The sequence below is a fragment of the Stegastes partitus genome, unplaced genomic scaffold, assembly GCF_000690725.1.
Source record: "Stegastes partitus isolate 25-593 unplaced genomic scaffold, Stegastes_partitus-1.0.2 Scaffold277, whole genome shotgun sequence".
Lineage (NCBI taxonomy): Eukaryota > Metazoa > Chordata > Actinopteri > Pomacentridae > Stegastes > Stegastes partitus.
This window is the reverse complement of record NW_007578008.1, coordinates 1-27,142: the sequence shown is the minus strand read 5'-3', so window position 1 is coordinate 27,142 and position 27,142 is coordinate 1. Positions and strand designations below refer to the sequence as shown.

The window sequence follows — 27,142 nt, the reverse complement described above, 5'->3', positions numbered from 1 at the left end:
TGATCATAGCTGAGGCGCGAAGGGTTGGCAGTTGTGCCGATGACGGAATATTTTTTATTTTTTAAAGTTGTGTCTGGGTACTGCAAATTGTTTATTTTGGGCATTTATAAAAATATATATATATATATATATATATAGAGAGAGAGAGAGAGAGAGACGTGTCGAATGTAGTGATTCTGCTGAAAATCCCAGTTTTCAGCCTGGCTGTGTGTTTTTTTCTTCATCAAACAGAAAGTCAAGGTTCAAGGACTGCTGGAAATCCTGTGAATCATCCTGTTTTTACAGTTCTTGCTATGAGAAATGGTGTATTTAGAAAAAATAAAATGTAAATAAAGCATATGCCTTTCAAACCCACTTGTGAATTTTGAGGTTCAAAGGGTTAACAGCTTGCTTCAATTAAATCAATTGTCACTGCTGGTAATGATTACTGTTATTATAATGTTGTTGTAGCAGTGGTGGAAGGAGTAACTCCTGCTTTTGACAGCAGTGTTGTGCTTTGTTGTTGTTGTTGTTGCTGCTGCTGCTTCTCATTGTGATGTTTTTTCCCTCCACAGCCAGTAAGAAGTCGGGGGAGCCCCTTATCATCTCTGACATCAAGAAGGGCAGCATGGCTCACAGGTATCTCAGAGTCTAGTCTGGGATGTTCGTCTGTAGGATGTTTCATTTGGTGAAGTCTGGCTGTCTAGAATATTTCATATGTTACATATATATCATTAAACTGAACTTTAATACTCTATTTTAGGCATGCAGAGTGTCGGTTTATTGCTAATACGCCAACATTTTCCATCTCATTTTGACCAGATTGCAGATGTACGCTCATATTTTCCCTCCTCATCATAAAATCTCTCCTGTAGTGGAACTAAAATATTATTATTATGCCTTCTCTTATTGTTATGACCCACTGGCAGATGCAGACGTAAAATACAGTGCTGTCCAAATGTACATATTTACGACGCCAAATTAGAAAACTACTTCAACTTTCATATCAAGCATGCTGTATTTGTTTTTATGTGACATATTCAACCTCTACCTTCTACACTGACAGTCATTATCTGTCCATCTGTGTTCATTTCAGGCAGACGCTCGTATTTTAAAGCCGTTATTGGCTACTACCACGACTATGATGCTACTCTAAGAATGTATTTGTTCTCATGTTAATTACAAATGCCGCCACGTACTGGCCGAGATCTTTGTCTTGTAGTTTTAGATTTTACTTGCACAGTACAGAGTCTGTTGTGTGACTTCAATTTGGCAGAAATCTGACAAAGGATGCTTTTTCTACAGCCACAGCGGAGCTTATAATATCCGTTTCTGCCGCTGCCTTTCTTTCTTTCTCTCTCCTTCAGAACAGGAACGCTGGAGCCCGGTGATAAGCTGCTGGCCATCGACAACATCAGACTGGAGAACTGTTCCAAAGATGATGCCGAGCAGATCCTGCAGCAGTGTGAGGAGCTGGTCAAGCTAAAGATCCGCAAAGATGAAGACAACTCAGGTATTTCTGTAAATATAGATTATTCTGTGCTTTAATAAACATGCTAAGGCTTCAGCATTGAACTGCAAAAACAAAACCCTCCTCCTTTGAAACTAATGTTATTCATTGATTTCGTTTATTGTTTGAATTTAAAGTTTAATTTATTGTAGGTATAAATTTCAAGAGCAGTGCACCAGCAGTGTTATTCCACCAGATGGGGCTGTTGTCCACAACTTTGAGACTCTTTCTGTAGCTGTAAAATTGACTTTATTCATCACACAGTCCTGTTAGATGCATCATTACTGATCAAAGAGGGAAAACAGAAAAGTAAACCCAGTCTTAAAAGATAAAAAGTTGACAAATCCTGAAAACAAATGTGTGGATAAAATGTTCGTGGAGTGACCTAATGTGTAAACCAGGAACAACAATTTGATATTCTGAGTTTTAATTCAGCTTTGTGCATGGCCGCATACTATCCTACTCGTCTTACATTCTCGGATATGTACGATCCAATCGGTTAAATAAATGAATAGTTCGTTTGAAGGCGCGTCACCTCGTACGTTTTCATACGATGCGATGTGAAAACAAAACACGCACGTAGAAGGAAGGACGTTTTGTAATCATGCTAGGTCACGAGGCTGTAATCACAGGCAGACACAGGGAATTACATGCAGGGATCATATGTTCATGCTACATGATGACAAGGCAGTCTTTCCCCCCCCGGTTACCATGGAAACAGCGCCTTCCTTCCTCGCCAGTGTAGTCTCGAGAAGTGTTTTTGACCTACTTCTGGAATGAAATGTGTTTGTGTGTGTGCGTTTCCACTGAGCAGGTAATGCGATGCAGCGTCACCCGGTGAACCTAAAGTGTTTTTTTTGTTTTTTAAGTGCGTGTGTTTGTGCATCAAATGAGCAGCAAGTTGAAACTTAAGAATATCGTACATGGTTGTGTGTCTCTGTGTGTGTGTGTGTGTATCAGATGAGCAGGAGACGTCAGGCAGCATTATCTACACAGTGGAACTGAAGCGGTACGGAGGCCCTCTGGGTATCACCATCTCAGGCACCGAGGAGCCTTTTGACCCCATCACTATATCAGGCCTAACCAAGAGAGGCCTTGCTGAGAGGTACATGCTCTCTCTCACACACACACACACTCTTTTCTTGGAAATCTAGGTTGCTAGTTTGTGCTGTAAAGGACAAGAGAAGACACTGCAGCTACAGATTTAGGACACATAGTTTCAGTACCAGTTCAACAGCTTGCAAATTAACCAATACTAGCAGTGCAACTAGTTGTTTTTTCACCAGCTGCATCAAAAAAATTAAACCAACCCAGTATTCAGAATTTAGAATAAATTTGACTTGATGCTTCTCAAAGGAACCCTGTGATGTTCTTCTACTGATCTCGCTGAAGGACTCTTTCATTCTTGCAGGATTTCTGACAGCGTTGACGCTTTTCAACGCGTGTTGCATCACCGCAGCTCAGAATAATGAACAGTCTTTGATGGCAATTGGAAATCAACACTGAACCCTCTCTGTTTTTGTTTTATTAAAAATACATAATCCACACATTGTTGAATATTTCCTCATGATTTTAAATGTCACACTTTTGTTAGGTGGTTTCTTTCTTTTATCCTCCTCTCTCCATTCATCTCCGTTTTGGCAGCAGAAACAGTCTGACGTAACTGAAAACCTTTTCATGTGCATTACATCATATATTCAGAGTACGTTGTGCATCATTAGACAACACAAAATATAATCACTCTTCACTAAAGATTCATATGATAAACCTGGCATCTGTTTATATCAGTGGTCTTGCTTAAATATTTGGAGTTTCACACGTGACAATGAAGAATCTGATTCTCTTCTAGTTATTGTTAATGGGTATATTAGTTATTGCTTTAACTCATATCATGTTCGGTATTTTGTTCCTAATTCTGATGATGTTTCTTCTGATCAATAAGTTTAGCTTTTTTCCGTAAATCCCAATTTACCAGTTTGTTACCAGCTTTGGAGCGTGATGCCTCACAAATAGTCGTATCTTCAACGTGTACGTACATTTTAATGGCAGTTATGGAAGATAAAACTGAATTCATCCAAAGAAAACACCAAGAGACTGAGCTGAAGTTGCTTCCGATGCAGGCCTCTGGCGGTAATAATGCAGAAAGAAGCATAAAAAATCAGCAATAAAGGCTGGAAACAAAACCCGCTTATGAACAAGGATGTAAACAGTGATTTGCTTAAAAACTTGTATGAGGATCAAATGTACTGAACTTGTTTGTTAGGGATAAACTCAGTGGATGTCAGTGAGCGACACTGTCTATAAACATGGCTTTTGTTTATAGGAAAACTCGATATTATTCAAATATGATGAGTCCCTTTTACAGCTGTGCCTCATCAGCATTCAAAGTGTCAAACGTACAAATGATTTCACTCCAGAAACACGATTTGTGCTCCATCAGTAGCGGTGATGAACCAGCATAAATCTTCATTCACTGAGAGCCTGAGCCCGCACATCGTCCTACACAACATGAAACAGCTCATCTGCAGCTCCGCTGGGTTTCTTTTCAAGAGACACCATGTGGGTGTGCACTGTACTTTATGGGTCAAGTGAGCTCACATGGGCAATCTACACCCCTTCTACTAGCAGCATTAATATCTAATGTCAGCAGAAAGCGTATCGTAAATGTTCACTGGGTAAATCTTTCAACGTTTTAATTTTTTACCACGACAAACCGTCACTGTCCTCTCTGGAAATTTGTGTCAGCCGTGGTTCGATATTTCCTCACATCTGTGGTTGGTGGATGGATATATTTGCTTCTCTGAAACTTTCCTTTGCATCCACATTGTGACTAATGGCCCTTTTGCATGGATAATGTCCCGTGGCATGATCAAGGGCCTCTGACTTCAAAGTGACCAAAATCAATGTGCGTACAAAGACTCCCACAAATATAGACACAGGCTTTTTTAGATATGGCAAGGGCTGCACAATGTGTGCATTACATTATATAATGAGTCCAGTGTTCAATCTGTAATACCCACATGACCGGAGTCTGCAGGCATATTGTTAAATATAGTTTTAACAGCCGCACTTTATTTATTTAGTGGTGTATTTGCTCCCATCAATGAGTAAGATAACAGATAGCCATATTTGTTTACTGTATTTTCCATTCATATCCAGGACACGGCAAATGTACGTATACAGGTCGACATCTTGTGGGAGATAATTAAACACAATCACTGATACTTATCCCCCTTAGGGGTAAATATCTTGACTGTAGATCAAAGGTTGATCCTGTAGAAACAACATAATCAAAACCCAAGCGTGTCTGAAATGGAGCTATTACCTTGTATGTGCAAGATCCATGTCAAGATTTAAAAAAGTGGACAAATTCTGCCATCACTCTGTGGTATCATGGCAACACGTGCAGAAACTTAAACCCACCTAAGAGGGAACCAACTCACGTTGCCTTATTTAGGCCTTCGCTGTTACAGGGGTAATAACCTTATTAGGAGAAATGATAGAAGGGGCCTTGAGCAATAAATAGAGGGATTCCCTACCAGCAGCCGAGTGTGCAGCAGATGCCATTTGACAGGAAGCGATGACAGATGAGATAATGAGAAACTTGAGATGGGATAGCGGCCAGCCTCCTCAGCAACAAGGCTGAACAGAAGATGACATAATAGTTTCCCTGAGACTTAAAACATCCACTGGTGAACTCACCTTATATCCAGTCCACTACACAGCACCTTTTTTTTTTTCTACTAGGAAATGTCAGGTTTTATAACAGGCTCATGTGGTTTTCCACCTAAAACACACCCGTGGAGGCCGCACACTGCTTACCCTGATTCACTTCCAAATTCGCACACACACACACACACACACACTCGGCGACCCCATTTCTTGGAGTCTGTGATGTAATTGTTCTATTTCCTATTCTAAACTGTTGTCGATAAAGCACTTTGCCTCAGACCTGTTGGCTAAAAGCACTATAAATAAACTTTGCACAGCTTGACACAGAAGAAAGTGCAGGGCTACAGATGATATCAACGTCGCCGACCCAGTTTTCCTTTGAGCCATGTGAGAGCTTTCGTTTCGGTAAAGCAGCCAAGGTAAATGCAAACCGAAGATATAGAGTCCAGAAAGGCTAACCCTGCTTTCCTCAAACACACACTTCCCCGCCTTTAATCTCTTGTACATGAGCCTGTGTGTGAGGTAAGACCTCAGAATGAATGATATCTCAGTCAAAGTGGGACACAAGATAAAAGATTGGTGTGCGTCCCGTACCAGGTTTAATACAGCGGGCACTGATAGTGGGATTAAACGGAGCCGATGTTATCCTTTCCTGAGTCACTTTGCTGCGACCCTGGACCAATCGTGTGTTTTTGTTTTTTACATGAGTTCTGTTGGAACATTAGTAACTTCTAATTAAATTCACAAACTCAAACAGTGCAGTTTTTCATCTCTTATCTTTATCCAGTCCTTCTATTTGATTTATCTGCAACCGATTTGCCATTTGAAAGGTATTTTGGCATCAATTATGATCTTGTTTTATTAGTATTGAGAAAAATAGGCTCTTTTAGAATTTTAAAGGGTTATTACCAAATTACACACATTTGCCTTATTAAAAACAAAAACGTTTGGTTTTGAGTTATCACATGTAAACATTTAACCTCAATTCAAGTCCCCATTATTTATATAGCACATTTAAAACAACAGGCTTTGAGCCAAACTGCTGTCCTCTGTGGGTACAATACTAAAAAATTCTTCTTTGTGTGTATCATGTTGCCTATGTGTGTGTGTGAATTTGTGTGTTTTTTTTTGTGTGTGTCCAGGACAGGGGCTATACATGTAGGTGACCGGATCTTGGCTATCAACAGCGTCAGTCTAAAAGGCAAACCGCTGAGCGAAGCCATCCACCTGCTGCAGATGGCTGGAGAGACGGTCACCCTCAAGATTAAAAAACAGCTTGACAGTGAGTGTGATGAGGCTTAATGAGTGCCTGTGTACTTATTATTATGTGTATCTTAGTTTGACGTCTGGTGCGGGCAGTATAAATTATTTGTTGATCTTCTTGAAGCCGTCTATCAGAGGCCTGCTCTACGAAGCAGGATTTGGGGTTAACAAGGTACTGTTCAGGTTATGTTCGAGATAACAGATCAATGTGTATGAAAACATCACCGACTCACCAAACAGTTCTGTTCCTGTGGGTCCCACGGACAGATACTCAGTCTCTCAGAAAGACTAGTTTTTAGCATCGAAATGCTTTTCTTGTAGGAAAATGCAGTGAAAAGGTCAGTTAGCTAGCCAGTGCTAGCTTCAGCTACTTGTAAAGCGACTACAGGTTGTCTCCTACTAGCATCTAATTGGGTTTTTCAAAAGTGTACATGCAGAAAAAGGTTTAATAAAAGAATGTTAGCAATCTATTGTTTCCATCCAGCTGTACAATGAATCCTCCTTGAGTCTGAAAGCCGGCTTGTTGTTGTTGTTTACTTTTTGTACTTTTTTTCTCTCCAAGACTTGGAGGAGAGGAAGGGAGCAGAGGTGGAGGACACGACAGAGAATGAGGTCAGCGACCCCGAGGAGGACGATTTGACAGACAGCCAACAGACCAATAAGCTATCGGAGCTTTACTCCACCACCATACCCAGCGTTGACTCCGCCATGGAGTCATGGGACGGCTCAGGGCTGGACGCAGGCTATGGCAGCCAGGGTAAGTGTGGGATTAATTGCTGTTAACCGTTATAGTCCAGGAAAACGGCGCTCTTACAGCCTCGGGGCATATGCTTCTCTTCGGTGCTGTCTCCTGTGGTAGCAGCGGCTGTTCTAGCATATGAAAAAGGTTTGAGTCACTTAGACTGTGTTGTTGTGTGATTGATGACAACTACTGGATACGAAAATGGTTTTGCGTCTCTAATTCAGAACATATTTACTGCAAATTATTGTATTTTGTCTGTTATATCTTTAAAACCATTGGATGGTTATAGTGAAATACTGACATTCAGCATCTGTTTTTCCAAAATACCTTCATATTCATGTATAGTAGCAATCTATGAATGAGCGCTGTCTGGCCTTCCCTCTCTCCTCCTGCAGGTACGTACAGCCATCAAGCAGCTGGTATCGCCCTTCACCCACACGAGTGGCGTAGTGCCAAGCAGCAGCGCAGCACCACACCTCCTCCTGGACGCCGGAAGAACTATCCGTTCAGCGACGGAGGCTTCAGTGAGGACGACTGGGATAAACCTCCAGGGTAGGATTGAACTGAGTTTTACCTTCTTTACTGGAAATCACACAGTCTTTCTGTCTGTGTTTACGGTAGTGCATGCTACACGATGTACAATATTGTTTGTTTACTTCCAGCAGGACAGTAGCCTCCGATCAGTGTTGCGCTGCATGAAAATCAGATGATGCACACTTGCTTTTTTATTCACACTGGACGTAAGGTTTGCATCGATTTTTGCAAACTTATTGAAAAGGTCTTTAAACTGCTGTACCTCTAAAAGGTCATATAAAACTTAAATGTAAGGGAAACTTTCAGTAATCTGTTCGTTTGTTTTTGTATCCAACTAGAATTAATTAAAACTAGTGGATTCCTTTAATACTGTAGCTTGGTTTTCACAATGCTTAGCTATGACCTAAAGATTAGATCATTTTTAGTAAATTGGCTCAAACCCTACAACCCGCAGGGGAGTTTTAAAAATAATAATTATTAATGTGCCGTTCCATCCATTGGGATCTGCCAAATATTAGCTTAAAATCCTGGTATTTCATCACAATTGCAGTATTTTATGTGTCTCCCTTCTAAAAATGGTTTCCACAGAGCTCAGAGGAGACATGTATTGCAACCAATTTAAAGTGTAATTAGTAAAATATCTATAGGATCCAGTAATGAAACACCTGTGGGCAGCAGGAAAAATATTTTACATGTTGATTCAACCTTTTTATCAAAACGTAATTTAAGTAATTCAAGTCATTTCGCTTCACTTCTAGCGGTGGTGTTTCCATTAAAAAGGAGCCTACACCGAATTAATATGTGAAAGAAGCAACACTTGGGGTTCACAGGGTTTAAGGACACCATTTTATTTAAAAGGCCTTGTGGACTGGATGTAATAGTTTACTTACATTATGTCCTGATGTTAGAATTGTGTAGGTTAACGTTGTATTTGGCATTTTAATTAAAAAACTAGTTATTTCATGGCATCGTTTCCTGCCCAAGTGCCATACAGTATGAAAGGCAAAGCTAAGGGTGTAAATGTAGACCTATCTGTCGCATTGCATCAAATTAGAGACGAGGTCTGACTATGCTTCACCCCTAACTGTATATCTGCATAGCCACTGGCTTTATTTCCTGTGGGGAGCTTATTTCTGCGTTAAAACAGAACGTTATCCTATGGTTGACAGTGACGTTATCAGCACCAAGAGTTAATGATGAAGTGTACATTTCAGTGTAGAGGTTGAGTCATGAAGTCAGCCAGACTGACTATCTGTGTTTGTTTGTGTGTGTGTGTGTGTAGTGATGAGTCAGGAGGTTAAGCCTTGTGAGGATAGTAACGTTCACTGGAGTTATATAACACTGCTGGGGGTGGGGAGAAAGACAGGAAGGATGTGAGGGAGAAAAAAAAAAAATCGGCTCCACAGTGAAAGTGAATTAATCTTGTCAGCCGGGGACATTCAGTGTTAAAAGATTACTCGTGTTGGATTTAACCAGGGCAGATAGCCTTGTCCTCTACAGACACTGCTCTGTGTTCTCATTGGCTTTACTGATGACGCTACCACTCTGTTAGTAATAGAAAAGAGCAGAAGGTTTTTTTCCTTAATGGGCACATCCAGTTTTACAGTATGCATTTGATATTTTGTCAGGTAACTATTAGAGAAATTGCAGGTAGAAAATGTTTCATGTTACAGGGGGAAAAAAAACATTTATATTGTGATACCAAAAGGCAGATCGGCCAAGTCAGAGCTCAAATATGTTTTTGTTTAATGGCTTGTTGAACTTGTTTCATTTGTTTATGCCACAGATTTATCGGCCAACAACCAGACGGCATTCTGTTGGATCCAGACGACAGCTTCTGGTGTCAGGCCCTGGAGGACCTCGAGACCTGCGGCCAGTCAGAACTACTCAGAGAGATAGAGGTCAGTCACCATTGTTTTTGCAGTCATTAAAGATAAAATACAGACTTACGTGGATTTATAAATAATAAGAAAAAAAAATTAAAAAACAGCCCTGTCACAAGATTTCACCCATTGTTTATATTAAATGGATGTGTGATTAGGTTTTATTGTCATTTAATTAAACTGTCCAGAGTCTACATTATTTGATTTACTTTGTACAACAGAGCAAATACAGGACTACGCATATCGAGTTTACCTTTTATTAATATAGCAGCATATGACAAAGCTACTGCGTAACCCCTGTGGATCCAGCTTTATGTACAGAATAGAGTTATCACAGTTTTAAAACCAATAACAAGCATTCTATTTATCTTAAAATGGCAATTTATTGCACAGTAGTAAAATACATGAATACAAAATGCAGGAAGGAGAAGCACACAAGTTAAAACAAATACATAAAAGCCTCAAGATATTTAGAATTTGCATATGAATAGTTGTGTGCAGCTGTTAAAGGTTATCCGTATGTTTTGGCAAAGGGACTATAACAAGCCTTATGTGTAGAACATCAACACATCTTTATGCACTGACTTTTGTCTATCCATATCAATCAATGCCACAGCCAGAGAAATAGAGATCCACGTCTCTGCTGTAACACAGTCGTGTTAGCATTAGCTTGAATTAAAGCATGTGTCTGTGCAGGCGTCCATCATGACAGGCACAGCCATCAGCCTGGGTGTAGATGGTGTCAACAAGCCTCCAGCTGAGCCCATACTGAGCCACAGCAGGATGAGCCCGCTGCGGAGAAACTCTCTCCTGCACCAGGGGAACCTGCTCCACCAGGGTGCTCACCTCCACCAGGGGGCCCATCTGCACGAGGAAGCCCACCTGCATGAAGGCGCCCAACTCCTCCAAGGTCAGTGGCGGATGTGACAGAACCAAGGGAGGCTGTTTGTCTTGAATATTGAACAGATACACGACAAAATGTTCCATACACTCAGTTTCTTTTTGTAGGTATTACTAAAATGATGATATTCTTTTTGGTTTATTATTAAGGTCATAGTGGGTGGTGCTGCTGCACTACACTGCCTTGCATTTAATAGTGTTGTTTTTTCCTTCCTCGCTTATTTTAATGTAGTAAACAAAATATTAGAACACAGTAATGTAGTCCGCAACTCCACCACTGCCTACTATGACCTCCATATATATAATAAACATGAAGTAAAATCATCACCTTTTTGACATCAACAAAAACAGAAACGTGTGAGCGCTTCATAGGGGCAGAGTGGTTGTATCAGATTACATTAGATTTCATATTTATGCTTAATTAAGTCACCGGTGAGTGTATGTTGCCAACATGGAAGAGCTGTTCGCTGAACATTTGAATAAAACACATCATTTGAACACCCACGCCTGTATTCCACCCAGACCCCCACATGCTCGATGAGGCTCATTTCAACCAGGAGGCCCACCTGCACCAGGGGGGCCACATCCACCAAGACAACCAATCCCCGCTCCTGCACCACGAGCCCAAGCCTAAAGCCTCGTTGAGAGTATCGGAGAGAACGTGGGAGTCTCGTCGGATCAAAGAGGAGATGCAGGGAATCCTGTCCCCAACGCCTCTGGAGCTGCACAAGGTGAGTAAAGACTTGTGCTGTAGTTCTTTTTGGTTCTTGAATAGGTTTCCTAAGCGCTGACTTGTGGGGAGTTCCTGATATTTATTATCAGTCAGTCAACACATGACCCAAGGTGTGAGTGGTGTTGAAACCACCAGGGGGAGGATGTCAGGACTCCGTTGAATATGGCTGAAATTTGGTTTAGAGATCGTAGTTCCAGTTTAAGACAAACAATTGTTTAGTCTCCCAGATGTATCGGTCTGTGCACTCCATGCTGCTTTGGATGGCATATACAGCATTGCTCAGCTTATTGTGGTACTTTATCCTCATTGAGAAAATCCTCTAGAATTTCTAACACGGTCCAACCACGTATGGGATGACAACTTTGTTCAATCTGTTGATGCTGTGATTTTTCAAGATCTCTTTGCTGTGTTAATGAAGTAGGACATTCTCAGCCCCATGATGTAAGGTTTTGATAACCTCCAGCTCATGTTCCAGTGGGTGTTGGGAGTTAAAAAGAATGTATTAGTCAGTGTGTGAAGTTTCTGGTAAACGTCAACGTTGATGCTCTTGCCTCTCTAAATGCACACGGGAAAAGCCCAAAACAAAGCTTGTTTTCCTGAATATCCTCCCTTGTGAGCTTTATGTTACTGTCCAGAGTTGGTATGTTCTGTGAAAGCTTCTACTTCTTGGGTTTGATATTGACCAAGGTGTCATTCAAATGTCTGAACCAGTGGCTGGGTGTTGTTGCCTTGAAAGAGCTTTCCATGTCCTCCATGTGGAGACTGGTCAGAATGGGTGTCACAGGAGAACCCAGCTGTAGTTTTTCCTGTAGAACCCTTCATTGTTCTTGAAATAGGTGGTTGTCAGGCAAAAGGTCAAACAGGGCACATGTCTGATTAAGGTCAAGTTGTTTAAAGAGCCACCTTGGAACCTTTTTTTGACTGTCTCCACTACATTTGATGCTGGTGAAAACTGAGGTAACATCGAATTGTACGACGGCTTCAACTAGGGCCAGTATTTCCAACCAGTGGTGCAAAGATTGTGAACTTCTGAAGGTACATAAAGAAGGAGCCCCACTCAAACCCATCAGACCCAGCATTAACTTGTTCACCTATAATACTGCAAAAGACCTCACCACAGTCTTTACCACTTCAAGTTAGAAAGTCCATAATTTCACCAATTTTGTCAACAAGGCCAAGAAACTGAAACTGTCCCCAGATGGAAGCATGCCATTGTTGTACATCTGAAGCGGTGGAGACTGTCAGAAAATGACTGTAAGATATCTCTTACACCGTAGAACCAACTGTATCCTGAATTAGATATGTTTTCTGCTTTACAACCAACATAATGAGGATTTCTTCAGACAAAAGCACAGCTGTGCCACGGGTTCCAGTGTCATCCATTGGTGACCAGTCTCTACACTGAGGAAGCTGAAACCTTCACAATACATGTAAACTCTATGGGTAGCGACATCGGATTCACAGGGGAGGATGTCGGGGAAAACACCTTTTGTGGTCCTTTCTATGAAGGAATCGTCATCATTGAAGTCACCCAGAAACCTACACAAACAGACCAATACCTCTTGAAGGACAAAGAAATCTGGAGCAAACATCAGCACATCAGGTTTAACAACACTTCAGTCCCGTGTGTGGCCAGAGTGAGAAATGCAGATTTAATTTTTGATAAAATACAAGTTGTGCATGAAGTGAGGAGCGCACAGACAACTATAGAGGAAACACAGGAGAGCCAACTTCTTAGAAAAAGACTCAGAAGGTCAAGGGACACTCATTCAGGACAGAGAAGTCAATGAGGATTAAAGGAAACTATGAGAAACTGGAACATCCCTGTCAGCCTCATACAATAGAGTTCTGACATCCCTTCCTGGGAGTTTTGGGTGACAATAAATACCAGGACCTCCAGTTGCCTTCTAGTTAAAATTCACATATCTTAACATAACTTGGCTCAGCTTAAAGGAAACATGACATTTTGGGAAATACATGTATTTGCTTGTCCCTTTGATTGATATTGTATAATATGACTGCTAGTCCTTCTAGAGCTTCATTAAAAATAAATGTTGGTTTAAGGGTAAGTTGTGCTCAGTTCTTGACAAATCCATCCACCCTGCCTGGCAGCGTAACAGTCAATACAAGACTTTGCATGTGTCTAAACACCACGGGCAAATAATAGTTGTGGTTCAACTGTAACTTCAATGTGAATTAGCAGATTTCTCAAAACATCAGTCTAGTCTAATTTCAGCGTCCTTTAGAAAATCTGCCCACCTCTAGTTCTCTTAAATGTCGAGGGTACTAGCTGTCCATCTATCCACCACGTCATCCAGATGTGTCAAGACAAAAAAAAACAGAACTCGTTAGTCATTTCGTATGGGTTGCTTCCAAACTTAAAAGTGGAAATTTTGACTTGTCACAGCAGAAAAAGCACAAGTTTGCCTAATAACTAAAGAACTGGTGCCGTTCTATGGAGGGCCCTGTGAGTTAGTGCGGATAATGAGTTGGTTCAAGTTTAAAAAGCCTTTAAAAAAAATACCTTTTCTTTGGAGTTTGAGAATGACAATTATTTTTTACAGTGCGGGGTCTTATGTAATACAGTATAGAATGTACAGTCTAGTGGCCCAACCCCCTCTTGGGCAACTGTTACGCTGGCAGCTACATGTCTTAACCCTCCTGTGGATTTACAATCACAATTTCATGCGAGTCTCTACTCAGAGCCAGAATGATCCACAGGGGGAAAATACATTAAAGCGAACCGAGTCCTCGGCTGTTTCACTGATGGACTCGTTGGCTATCTGCCAGAATGTTACAGCCTTAAATGGTGTCTCATTAAAAGATCATGCAATATTCATATATCATAATGCTGCCTGTTCAGGTTTCCTTTTAAGCCGCAGTTCTTAAAAACATCTGGCCCGTGTTAGCGATTGTTAAGACTCCTGTTTTGGATTTGTCCTGTAAGGATTGTGTAGGGATCATTTGAAGAAGTGGCTATTGTGTGCTTATTCTGCATTTAATTAGCAATCCAGTGTAGATAAATCTCTAAAACTTTTTGTGCTTTTTAGTCAGCCAGCATCAATTCGTGTACCCTCTGTCAGGAAAATAAAATAAAGAAAGTCCACGGTGTGCAGTTAAACTTCAAGGAAGCAAGTGACACTGAAAATAAGGCATTTTGCTGTCAGTGCAAGTCTCAAAACTTGGTTGAATGTCTCACAAACCGGCTGGATGTTGAAACTTTTAGATTAACTTCAAGGTCGCTGGCACACAAGCACACATTTAGCATCTGCGGCTACTCATCATCTGTATTTTTTGTGGCGCGTGTGCAGACATTTTCGCTAGTTCAGCATGTTCAATCTGGCGTTCATGAAAGAGCCATTTAGCCTCCTGAAAGACTGATTATACCCATTTAATATGGTCTAATTTTCTTTTCTCTGCCTTTTTTTTTCTTTCTTTTGAGAGAAAACTTGAGAGCACGTGTCAGGCACCTTGAATACAACTTGTGGTCTTTTTTTTTCCAAGCATATGACTTTCTGGACACATTACTCCCCATTGCAGCCTCAAGAATTTGCTTTCTACACACTTAAATATAAAAGATGCCATTTCACTAAACCCACCTCCTTGAATCGTCCTTCCGCAGGTAACAGTGATAAAGGACCCAGAGAGCGATGACTTTGGCTTCAGCGTGTCAGACGGCTTTTTGGAGAAAGGTGTTTACGTCAACATGATCAGACCAGATGGGCCAGCTGACCGAGCCGGGCTCAAACCCTATGACAGGATCCTGCAGGTGAGAGAATCAGCAAACTGTTTGAAGGTGATAAAATCCATATTTAGGCAACAGTCGAGAACCCTCACTGTTATGACCACCTGGCTGTTGGCAGAGCTCCCAAAACAAGCGAGATGTAAAGGTGGCAGCAGCACATTCCTGAGAGAGCATCACATACTAAAGGCACCTGGTGATGTGCACTACTGATAGTTAGAATTTAGTTTATTTACATCTTTTTGACCTATTTTCGAATTTTGGCTCCCTAAAATCAACTACTGTGAGTACAAAGGCCGACATTTTGTTTATAGTTCCTTTATTATGCAAGCACACACCTTCAAATTAAACCTTAACTTCACTGTTTTAGCCACGTATTTATTCAATTCTGCACCTCTCTGTTAATGAGCAAACACGGCTCCATCACCTTACTGCAAGGTTAAAGATACCCCGTGGAGTTTTCATTAAAAACATTAAAAAAACACAAGTTCTGTTTATTATTACTCACCAGGTTTTATGTCCTGGAGCTCAAACAAACAGGTCAAGTGCATTTGTCTTGTTATAAAAACACAATTGTTTACATGTTAGCTGGCTTGCACTCCTCTCCCCTGCCTCTGCTTGGCATGTTAGTGCTACCTTAAGGACTGGTGGTATAAGGTAGCAGCATCTGTAGGACTGTGCACCACCTGTGTGCGTGTCCTTGAAATCACCAAAATGGGACCAGTTTATACAGAAAGAGACCAACTACAGTTAAACTCCACAGGAAGCCATTAGTCATGTTACCAACACTCGCCTGAGTACAACTGCGATTTGTTCAATGAAAGGATGTTACAAATAATGTGTTGAATTTCTTTATTCAGTGTGCTATTTAATCTGTGTTAGTGACTGTTGAAGCAGAAAGGCATTTAGCTAATATGTACGCTTTAAGATTTGTACACAAACATGACTTGCGATAAACAACTTACATTAATCATGTGTTGATGTTTTCTTGTTTGCTTTCATATTTGGGAACTACTGCTATATTTTAATCTTATTCTATTGGCTTTTTAATGTTAAATGAAAGATATTTTTATGTGTAAAAACACTACAATTCCCGACATAGATACATAACCAATATGAATAATGATAAAAACTGTATTTTTGATAGATTAGCATTGCTTATAGATATTACACACTAATGAAAATCAACATTTTTATCGTGTAAGCTTCTTGTTAAACAAACAAATCTGTGTGAAATTCTAAAATTAAAATCACAGTAAACAAATTGCCTGTTTGCCAAAATAAAACTGTAAATAATGTATTACTTCTAACATTTGGAAGGAGAGTTTATTACATTAAACATGTACATAGTGACGGTCATAGCTAGATTTTAATTGCACAAAGATTATTACATTCCTAATAGGTTACCCGATGATGTTGAAGCTTTTTTTTAATTCTTATTCTTTTAGTTTCACAGCGGCTCAGGATAACATGAACTAAAAGCTAAACCTGCAGTTGTCTGTACTGTTTCCCATCACATTAACCATTTGTTGACAAACCTTATATTTTCTTCTTTGCTTTAATATTTGGAAATTACTGCTATATTTTAATCTTACTCTGTTGTATTTATCTGAACATATTGTTCACATTACACCCTTAGCAGTATCACTCTTTGCTGCCACTATAACTACAGCAATCCGTAGATATCACAGTTTCGTATCATATTACTTAATGCAGTCACGGTTGCTGGTTTGTTTTGTTTTTTAAAAGCTTTGCCTCCGTCACATGAAAGCACCTTTAGCAGAATAGGTCAACCTTTAGTTGACAGTGATTGTTTTATGATGGCAAATGTCAGGCTCAGTAGTTAAACCTACAGGACAGGAGCAGCACTCTTGTGGGGTTTAAGTAACTCTTGCTTAATCAGTAACTCTTTGTTAGCCATGAACTTCCTTCATCTGTACAGGCCCCCTGGCCAACCTCGGGATCTGCTGCCAACCTGTTTGAATTCATTAATGCTGCCATGTTGTAAGATCTCGGGATGTAAAGACTAAAATGACAACAATAAGACCCGAGTTGTAATCTTGATTCATCGTCTAACCTTCGGCAACAGTTAGTTTTTGTTTGCTAGAAAATGAACCAACAGTAGCGTCACTTACCAGAGCAGCCGTTTTCTGTGTGTCTCCGTCTTGGTCCAGGTGAACCACGTGAGGACGAGGGACTTCGACTGCTGCCTGGCGGTGCCTCTCATCACGGAGGCCGGAGACAGACTGGAGCTGGTCATCAGCCGCAACCCGCTGGCCAACGATGATCCAGAGGACAATAACAACACTTTAGACCACCCACTAGACCTGTAACAAACACACACACAACAACAACAACAACACAGCTGAATCTCTTGACATACACACACACACATGCATCTATTCTGTCACGCTCAGGCAGGATACATACAATAACGGATTACGAAGAATAAACCTGTCGACTGGAACTGGCCCACATACACACAACGCAGTTCACTGACTTGCAATAATTCTACTTAGACACAAAGACTCCTACTGGAACGGACATCCAAGCGTTGCATGCTCACCCCGTCCCCGTTCACACTGGGCTGAACTGCTGTCATACAGTATATTCTCTATGGAAATACCACCACCACAGTACAGAACAAACACCAGAGGCTGTCCTGACTCCCGCCTCGCTGTCCTCACAGTGTCGTCCCAGCATCAAGAAGCACTTACTTGGCACTTTAAAGAGCCACTTTTACTGATTTGGACGAAGTATTTTTCTGTAAAACAAAAGGAAAACACCTGCAATAGGGGTCAGGGTCATAGGTTCTGCCTTATTACACAATATTGTCAGTGATTTTAGCTACTTGCATGATTAGGAGAAGAGAGAAAGACGGCCTTGCCCCGTTTGCAGATGTCGTTTGTTTTATGGAAGGCTCAGCAGAAGATCGAATTAACCGCTTATACAGGACTGTACAGATGTAGCCACCTGTAGAAGTCCAACAATGCTGCTAAAAATCTGCTCAAACGCTGCTGCTTCCTCACCATTACTTACAGTAATTTTCTGGAAATGGTCAAATTCGGCCCCCTTTTTTTTTCCATCTGTTGCGTGAAGGCAGACTTCTATATTGGACTGAACACTATTATGTCACCGCGACGATAGAAATCTAAATTTGTGCCGTCGTTACAAGATTAAGACGATGACGTCCTCACAACCGCTGTTCGTTTCGTACAATCATCAGACAGGAGAGGAAATGAGGGGAGGGCCTGATTTGGACTCGTGTTTGTACGACGGAAGCTTAAAGCAACTTTTGCTGCAGCACAGATGGGCAGCGGTGCGTGTGAAGGAGAAAGAAAACACTGTCGCCAACAGAAGAACATTAACTTCTAACACAGATTTTTGACCTTTTGCGTATTTTTCTTTTTTGCAGAGTACTGAGACTTTGCCCAGTGTGTCACTCTGGCTGTTTGAGAGCATTGGGTTCATCTTATCTTATCTCACTGCTGGCTTACAAAGTCAAACAGCAGTAGCTACTATGTATGCGTTTTAAATAGAGGTCATGGTTTGAGGTTCAGCACGATCACAAATAACACCCAAGCATGCCGTTAGAGGTGCTGTGGGTCGCACTAACAAGACTTTAGTTTCGTTGCCATACAAGATCAAGGAGCCCGTGTGTTTGCCAGCAGCAGCCTCAACACTGTATTTTACACTGTGAGCCTCTTGGTGATGATAAACGGGAATGAAGCAGCATTTTTCCCCAACAACAAACAGAGCTAAAGCTTCGGAGTCTCTAATTAAAGCAGATGGTTGAAAGAACCATGGATGGGCACATGTTTATCCAACATGGCTAAACTTTACAGTAAATGTGTGAAATTGGTGCCACTTTCCCACAAGCAGCCATCGACGTTAGCTCTGGGCAGGCAGCGGCAACGCTTAAGACCGATGCTGACTCATCAAAAGCAGAGCAACAGCGAAGACATTATTGAAGAGAATTAGATTTTTGAGGGTTCCCATCTAGATTTGAGGCTACACCACTTCCTAGTCTTCCTCATGTGCCATCTCTGAGATGAAACAGGAAAAGATGAGCAAACCAAGTGACATCCTCTTTGTTGCTGGAAGATCTCATCCATCACTTACGACGACACATTTAACAGCTGTTTCAAAACGACACGCGTCTATAGATCACTGCTGCTGTTGGGTTTGAAGGGAAACTTTTGCAGCACATAGGCGATGAACAAAGTTTACGGCCTCATCTGCAGACACATTGAGTTCACCAGACTATGGACAAGTCTCTCTCTCACACACACACTCTAACTGAACAGCACAGGTTGAGGACATGAAACCGTTCAGATTGTCGTTACGTCTTCAAGTTTGTTTGGTTGCGTTTTATTCCTTTGTGACTGAAGAGGCGCCCACCAGAACCTGCTGAACCTTCAGCTTCAAGATGCTTTTTTTTATTGCTGAAAAACTAGATTCTGTCCCTTGTTTTTTGTACAGTCGCTTTAGGTAAACATCACAGAGACTAATAAGTCTGTCAGCAGTTACAAAAAAAGTTGGAAGGTGCTTCTCTCTTTTTTCTTTTTTTGTGATGTTCTCAGTGTTGCTGAACATGGAGACAGTAGATATGAGGTTTATGTTACAGCCACCACTTAATTACTGCAGCTCTTCCTGAGAAATCATGTTTTATGGCCCTAAATAATAGCGGTGGACAGATACTGGTCGCCTAATGACCAGTATGGATTCCCACGAGAGCTCTTCAAGAGTAGGAGTGGAGGTTGGAGCCTTATAAACGAGTTTATCCAGTTGAAGGCCTGATAAATTACAATTACCAAGTCATGTTTCTCACTAACATACCAGAATCTAATTATGCAGACGGTAAACACTGCATACGCTACTTATTGTCTGGTTACATCACATCCAGGTTGGGCACATTGTCTCACAGCACCCACTGAGGTTGGCAAAACTGACCAATTGGCAGCCAATGCCGCTCAGTTTAAAACAGCTTTCTATCAGTCTGATCAATGGCTTAGTCGATCTATCGCTGCTACATTCCTTCCTGTCCTTGAGCCTCAGCAGTCGTCGCAACAGTGAAGAAGCCAAAACTTTAAATCAGAGCTGCAGCAAATTCAAAAGTTACAGATTATATCCAAAAAAATGACAGATTTCAAAACGAATGCATTGATTTTCCAACGCTGCAACCTCCCGCCCGCCGTTAGACGCGTAGATTTCAAACATTCTGATTGGATGTTTTTACCTATTTTAGACAAAGAACCAATTATCCTGTAACGCCGTTAACCTCCTGGGACATTTTCGTGGCCGTTAATGTCAACGTAAAGCACCTCGAATAGCTCCGATCGACTTTCCAACTCCGGCATGTGGTGTTGTAGTAACACAGACTCGAAGAAACCTGTCATTTAGTGACTTTTCCTCAACGCTCCCACAACTCCTCACCACCTGTTTTAGTTTGGTAGCAGCAGACATTCCTTCCACTTCTTTCACCTCCTGTTTTTCACGATTTTCTCCCAATTCCTGCCAAAAACTGTCTTTGCTCCAATTATCCGAGGATTAGCTGAAATGAGACTGGCTGTCGCTACCCTCCTACTGCACTTGGCTAAGTGTGTGTGAGTGTGAGTGTGTGTGCGACAGAGGAAAAACTGGTCAGATGGTAACGTTTTTTATTTCCCCGTTAGCGTGTATGTACAGTACTCTGCAAAAGTAAGCGCTCAAAATTACCTCCATACAAGTTGCAACTGGAAGAAAACCTAAATTGAATCAATGCATGATGTTGCCACCAAGTTTGGTGCATTTGGGCGCAATTGGATTTAGTTCATCCTGGAAAACTTTTCACAGTTCGTCTGTGGATGTAGTCTTAACTCCATTTGCAGGAGCAGCTAACCTACGAGGGCTGCTTCGGTGATGCCTGCAGACTCCTTCTCTCCAGTCCTTTTGCAGGCTAGCTACATTTTTATTTAAAATTTAAAATTGTGAGTCACCAATCCGGAGCACCTTCTGCTATTATTATTATTATTTTTGTTGCGACCAGCTTCTTGTGTTATCAGGCATCCGCGCTCGCTTCTCGCTTCAAGACCACATCTGACCATTCTTGTCCAGACTGCAGAGGAGTACGCCGCTGGTTTGTGCCAGGCCCGAGCAGATGGCGCTGCTGGACGTCTTCCAGTTTCTACGGCAACTTAGCTTTATGCCTCTTTGGTCTGCTGCTCTCGATTTCCTCGGCAGATGACTGCGTTTCTGGCCGTCAGCTTCGGTTTATTTCTTTGTGCTTCGGCACCCGAGGCCGCTGCGAGATTTCTGCAAAAGAGTTTTCGGCGGCGCAGGACGACCACATTGTGCCTCACCTTTTCAGCTTCTGTTGATACTTTTACATCCTCGCCGGAGTATAAAGTAGAGATCTAGGCTCGCACAGCGGTGTACGTACACGCAGCAGACGGTGGGAGTGTGTGGGAGAGACAATACATGCAACATACATAATACATGTGAGAAATACTTGTGCAGAGAGAGAGAAGGGACAGAATAGCCTTTGTCCTCTGAAGGATTGGAAAACTTTAAGAACAATCGCAACCTCTGTTCTCTCTCTCGCTCTCCTTCGCTGTCACTCTTTCCTCACATTGTTACGTAACACAGCTAGAATCCAGCTGCCCCCGTCCACAACACCCTCGTGTGCGCGAATGAGAAAGCCTGGAAGTTTCCCGTCGAGGTTTCTGCGCGTTACCATATACATGCATGTTTTATATGTATGTATCTCTGGGTGTCAGGTTTTTATTCCCTACGGAGCATATACTGTATGAGCATGTGTGTGTGTGTGTGTGTGTGAGAGAAACACAAGTAGCTGGTGTACATTTCATTGTACAGTGATGTTTTTCTAGGGCTGTGGGCCTTCTGAAACCCGGACGAGACTTAAAAAAAAAACAAAAAAGAAAACACTCCACGCACATACAGAAGAAAAAGAAAAATAGAAAAAAAAAGGACTTTTAAGCACTTACTACAAAATAAGAAGCACACTGTTGAATACCATGCACTGTAAGTATTTTCATGTACACCCGAACAAACTTGTCCGAGTGCTTTTTATTACGCAATATCAAGTGGCCAAAACAAAACAAAACAAAAAAATAATAAGAAAAAAAAAAACAAGTTTTGTAAAGCGTCAAAAAATGAAAATGCTGAGAAAAGCCTTCCGAATTGTTCCGTTGATTTTTATGTATGTATGTATGTATGTATGTATGTATGTATGTAGGTGTGTGTGTGTGTGTGTGTGTGTGTGTGTGTGTGTGTGTGTGTGTGGTCGCCCATACTCCCTATGCATTTCTGGATCAAAGGTCAGTTTAAAGCCCAATCCAGAATCGTACGTCCCAATGCTAGCTAAGGAAATATTACAAAAAATAAAAAGAATCATCCCAGCTATGTGATGTAATCATTTACACTTGATGGAGTAAATGTAAAAAATGACAAAACATTCAATTTGACAAAGTAGGATTCCTGTTATTGTCATTTATGTTGAAGTTACAATACAAATGATTCACTGAAGACTTTACGACAGTTTTCTTTTATTATTTTACGCTGGCTGGTTGTCATTACCCCCCCGAACCCATTAAACGATGTCATCACATCGGACAAGTTATTACATAATCCTACATTCATTACATCATCAGCCGCGGTAAGACGCTTTCACATGGCTGCCTTTCCCGCCTGCGCCCGTTCAACACACACAAATGTATTGTGCATTTACGGTTCATCTTGACATGAAGCTTTAAACGAGGATCCCCCCTTCGCTTCTGACCGAGAGGCTGCTGGTTGAAATCCCTCGGCGAGCGCTAGGCTGCGTTAATCCGTCCGCTTAATGGCAGCTGCGTGTTTCCATCATGACTTCCTGTTGAGGATGGAGCACGTGTGGCCGTTTCAGCTGCGTGGGTTGTTATTGTGCAACGTAAGCCAGCTATTTACTCGTTGTTCTAATTTGGAGAGGGGAAGTTACGATTACTTCTTACTGTTTTTGTTAGGTCACACCCGTCTGTTAGCAGTTTTTGAGGTCAGAGGAGGATTTCAGGGTTTTTTTTAGCCTACAGTGGCTATGTAGGAAAGTCTCAGCTGCGAATTATTAGCAAAAGCTATGTCTGTAAGCGCTGAACACAGTAGTACAAGTCAAAAATGACTTATATTTGCCTGATAATGCTAAATGTGTGCCAAAAAAATATCTGGTCATACTGCCCAGAAAACTACAGCTACCATTTAAATATGGTTAGCTAAATATTAGCCTATTGGCTTGATAAGAGTTAACGGTGGCTTGTCAGCAAACCATTAGCTTAACTTAGGTACAGCTAGCAAACTATACCAGGCTAGCAGTTAGCTACCTGCTTGGAAAATTAACGGTACATTTCCTAATTATAGAATATGCTCAGATAAATAGTCTTCACCCTGAAAACTACAGTTATGTAGCTACACGTGACATTTGGTTAGCTAGCAATTAGCATTACGCTAAAACTGCAGTAAACTAGCCAGACTGTTGAGCTAACAAACTAGCTTTCTGCACTAAAAACTACTTAATCGGCCATAATACCTAATCAGCTAACAATATTCCTGTTGCAAGAAAAGCTACGGTTACTTAGTCATTGATTCAGGGTTAGCTAGCCAGCTGTTTTCTGCCAAGGTAACCACAGGTAACATGCTAATTATGACATCTAGTAAGCAAACCATCAGCTTGTGGTTTCATCTAAACATTAGATTACTGCCTAGGAACTACATTTAACAATTAGACATATTATCTGGTTTGCTAGACATCAGCAGATGATCCATATAATTTCAGTTTGTGAGCAGCTAACGTAACCACTTGCTAACGAGCTTCTTGCCGTTACTGTAAACACGAACAAACTTCATTACTGGACTTCCAGCCAGCTGTAACTGTGACTGTACATACGGAAAGTAATGTTTCCCAGCATATTTAAAAAGAAAAAACATGGTTCAAATTTCTGATAATTACATGACAACCTTTTGCATAAAGCCTGTTACATGTGTTTGCGTTTTTTAAAACATGTTTACGTGTCAAACCTTATTGCGATTCGGGATTGGGCTGTTGATAATGTACACGTTGATATTGTGTATTTTTTTCAAACTGTGTAAAGTTCTATTCTATGTAATATAGTATTTTTCTATGACAGTATTACTCTTCCGAAACGTGGGAAGAAAACACAAAACAAAAATTATAAAATGGAAAATAAAATGTATAACTTTGTTGTTGTTGTCATTTTTGATTTTTTTCTTTTCTTTTTTGGGTTTTTCCTTTTTTTTTTCTTCTTCCATTTTCTATGAAACAAAGTGTACCGCTATACTTCTCTTTTCGAGAAGGGAAAAGAATAAAAGCAAGAAAAATAAAATGTCTAATTTTATGTTGGCTGAGTGGACTGTCGTTATTCATATATTTTTTCCCATGAAAATAATCCGTTTATGCCGGAAAATGGCTTTGATGTAACTTAAGATTGTTTCTTCCTCGCTGCAGCTGAGCACACCAGCTCACCTGTGACTCTGTCAAACACTATAAAACTACACAATAGCAAGTTGTAATATTGGAAAAATTCAGCCTCACATGTTCTCTGATTCTGTTGAGTAATATTGACGACAGGATCGGTTCCTTTGGTTTGTTAGGGATGAAACTCCAGCTTCTGGTTCACCAAAGTTTCAAGAAGGAAATGCTCAGCCATTGCTTATTTCACTCATGATCTTTTAGCATCTAACAAAACACCTCATGGACATGCTGACAAGATTAAAAAAAACTTTATTTTCACCACAAGGGGTCTTTAGTAGGGTAATAATACATTGTCTTCAATGCAAAACTTTCTCATCAAGAAGTACAGAAACCAAAGCAACCTGGTTTTCATTTGTGTTCCTGCACCCACAGAACCCCCAAAGAAAACATCGCACTGAAAGTAACACTTCCTTTGGGAACCACAAAAGTGCATCGGTCCTAAATCTTATCACGTTCCTACCACGTACACTGAATATATGGAGAACCGATTTGGACTGGAAAAAAAAAAAAGCAGCACAACAAGAAATCCACAAAAATAACTGAGTCACGTCGTCGCTTCAGCGTGAGCAGACCTCCCTGAATAGCAACAAGCAGCTATGATTGTGAAATGCAGTGAAACGTCCACTAGAACTGCTCGGTTCAAAGCAACTGCACAGATGGCAAAGACAAGTCAAGGCCACTGTGGCTGTCAGATCTTCAAGAAACTCAATATTCCATCCTCCACAGTTGGATATTACAGAACCCCGAAAGGGACGTGGACAAAGAAAACAAAACAGGGAGAGGGGAAAAAAAAAATAGAGGTATCGTTTAAGAGATCTCGCAAAACTTTCTCAGGATCTCGTAATAACTTTTGCGAGATCTTGCAAAACTAAAGGTAACTCCTGTCCAGTAGGTGGCAGTGATGCACCTGAATGTTGGATGCCAACCGCCAAATCTATAGTAGAAGAAGAAGAAGAAACTATCAGTATATACTTCTGAGTCTTTTTGGCAGCATGGAGAAACGACAATGGAGGACGTCCACCTGTTCGAGATTTTTATTTTGATCTCGGCCGAAAACAAAAAGACATTCAAGCAGTGCTTAGCAACAAAGCGTCCAATAAGATTGATGACTTTCCCGAGAAAGTTCTGCGAGATCTTCCATAAGATACCTCGATTTTTTTTCCCCCCTCCCTGTTTTTTTTCTCCCTTTCTGTTTGTCCCTTCTGGGTTTCCGTAGGATAAGCTGTCAAAGAGTGAAAAAAAAATAGCGTTTGTTACTGACAACTCAGGTCGTACAGGTAAAGAAAGAGCAGCAGTCAACTGGACCTCTCAGTCAAGCGTAAAATCAAGAAAAACAGGCGACTTCAATGAGATGGTCAGTTCACAGACCATTCAAAGTATCAGTAAGTGTAGCTCCAGAGTGCTGCATCCATAAACTTAAAGAATAAGACAGCGAGGATTTAAAATTTGCAAAAGCACACAAAGATTTCAGCTTTGGAGTCAACGTACGTGGATGTGATGGTGCAAAGCTTCTGCAGGGAAGGCCAGGAGAACATGGAGGTGGAACCGGCAGAGAAAAAGACTAAATCCCATAAATCAGCCCATCCAGCATGGATGGACGGACAGCTTTAACACACGCTGCTACAGAAACCCGACGATACGACGCCCGGTTCGGTAAACAAGCCGGTTTCCTTCACATCCAGCTTTATATCGACTGTTTTATCATCTAAAAAATGTGACAAAACTTGATGTTTCCTTTGACAAGTGTGCTCCTGCTCCATCTGTCTGTAGACTGAACGTCATCGGCGTTGACATTCTGTAATCCAACGGCTGGAAATTCATGCATTTTTAAGTGTGGCTTAAGTGTTTAAACGATCTCCGGGGACGCTGTAATTTAATAGTTTTTACAAACACAAACATGCTGAGAGGCTCTCTGCTGATTGTTACTGTGTCTGAGCATCGCTTCGCTCGGCATGTTGTGGTTAAAACATGCTCTGTGTGTGTGTGTGTGTGTGTGTGTGTGTGTGTGTGTGTGTGTGGGTCGAGGGGCTTATATCTTCTTTAAAGTGTTTGTGTCTGTTTATGTTTTGTAAAAAGGGCACGGCTAAACGTATGCATTAGAGCCAGTTTGTATGCATTTTCCCATCGTAAGCGCAAATTGTGTGTGCATGTGATGTGTGTGTGTGTGTGTGTGTGTGTGTGTACACTGTACATTCTGCTTCTGCCGACTTAATTATCCCCAAGAGTCTACTGTTATGTAACAGGTCCAACACACACACAACATGCACATGAAATACATGCACACACACGCCAGCACACACAAGCAGCAGCAGCAGCAGCAGCAGCAACACATGGGGAAGCAGTTAAACGCCCTCCGCACACGACTGTACGCGCACGTGTATCCGCACGCAGACACAAACCGACTCACGGCGCTGCTAATGTGCACATGAGACAAGCGACCAGCAGCGGTGGAAAGTAACCAGAGACAGACCTGAAGGCTCCCCGAAGCCGACGACGACCCAACAAACCACATAATCAGTGGATTTGAACGCGACGCAGCCACAACGGGGCACACGCTGGACAACTTTCATTACTTCCAATAAAACAAAACTGGCTGCTACCTTTAAGTTTGAAAAGCTGTATGTCACTGTATGATGCAGCACAGTGTGAAATAAAAACAAAAAG

The 27,142-nt window shown here is 41.3% G+C and overlaps 1 protein-coding gene and 1 long non-coding RNA gene across 3 annotated transcripts in view; one reads left to right on the top strand and one right to left on the bottom strand.

The window, feature by feature from the left end:
* LOC103357845 (glutamate receptor-interacting protein 2-like) overlaps window positions 1-24,341 on the top strand; it is a 215,168-nt gene extending 190,827 nt beyond the window's left edge. The window contains exons 15-25 of the mRNA XM_008282571.1: window positions 555-618; window positions 1,347-1,492; window positions 2,450-2,594; window positions 6,304-6,443; window positions 6,987-7,181; window positions 7,562-7,718; window positions 9,487-9,601; window positions 10,280-10,493; window positions 11,006-11,214; window positions 14,839-14,985; window positions 17,133-24,341. Of these exons, the coding sequence (XP_008280793.1) occupies window positions 555-618; window positions 1,347-1,492; window positions 2,450-2,594; window positions 6,304-6,443; window positions 6,987-7,181; window positions 7,562-7,718; window positions 9,487-9,601; window positions 10,280-10,493; window positions 11,006-11,214; window positions 14,839-14,985; window positions 17,133-17,291 (1,691 nt within the window). The 3' untranslated portion in view covers window positions 17,292-24,341. The remainder of the gene's footprint in view (window positions 1-554; window positions 619-1,346; window positions 1,493-2,449; window positions 2,595-6,303; window positions 6,444-6,986; window positions 7,182-7,561; window positions 7,719-9,486; window positions 9,602-10,279; window positions 10,494-11,005; window positions 11,215-14,838; window positions 14,986-17,132) is intronic.
* On the bottom strand, window positions 10,448-21,315 carry LOC103357844 (uncharacterized). 2 transcript variants are annotated; one of them, XR_520223.1, is made up of 4 exons: window positions 21,300-21,315; window positions 17,094-17,285; window positions 14,816-14,979; window positions 10,448-10,533 (listed from the first exon to the last, which is right to left on the bottom strand). It is a non-coding gene; the product is annotated as an uncharacterized LOC103357844 (long non-coding RNA). The 2 variants fall into 2 exon arrangements; XR_520224.1 differs by lacking the exon at window positions 10,448-10,533 and adding an exon at window positions 13,109-13,514.
* Window positions 24,342-27,142: the final 2,801 nt, after the last annotated feature.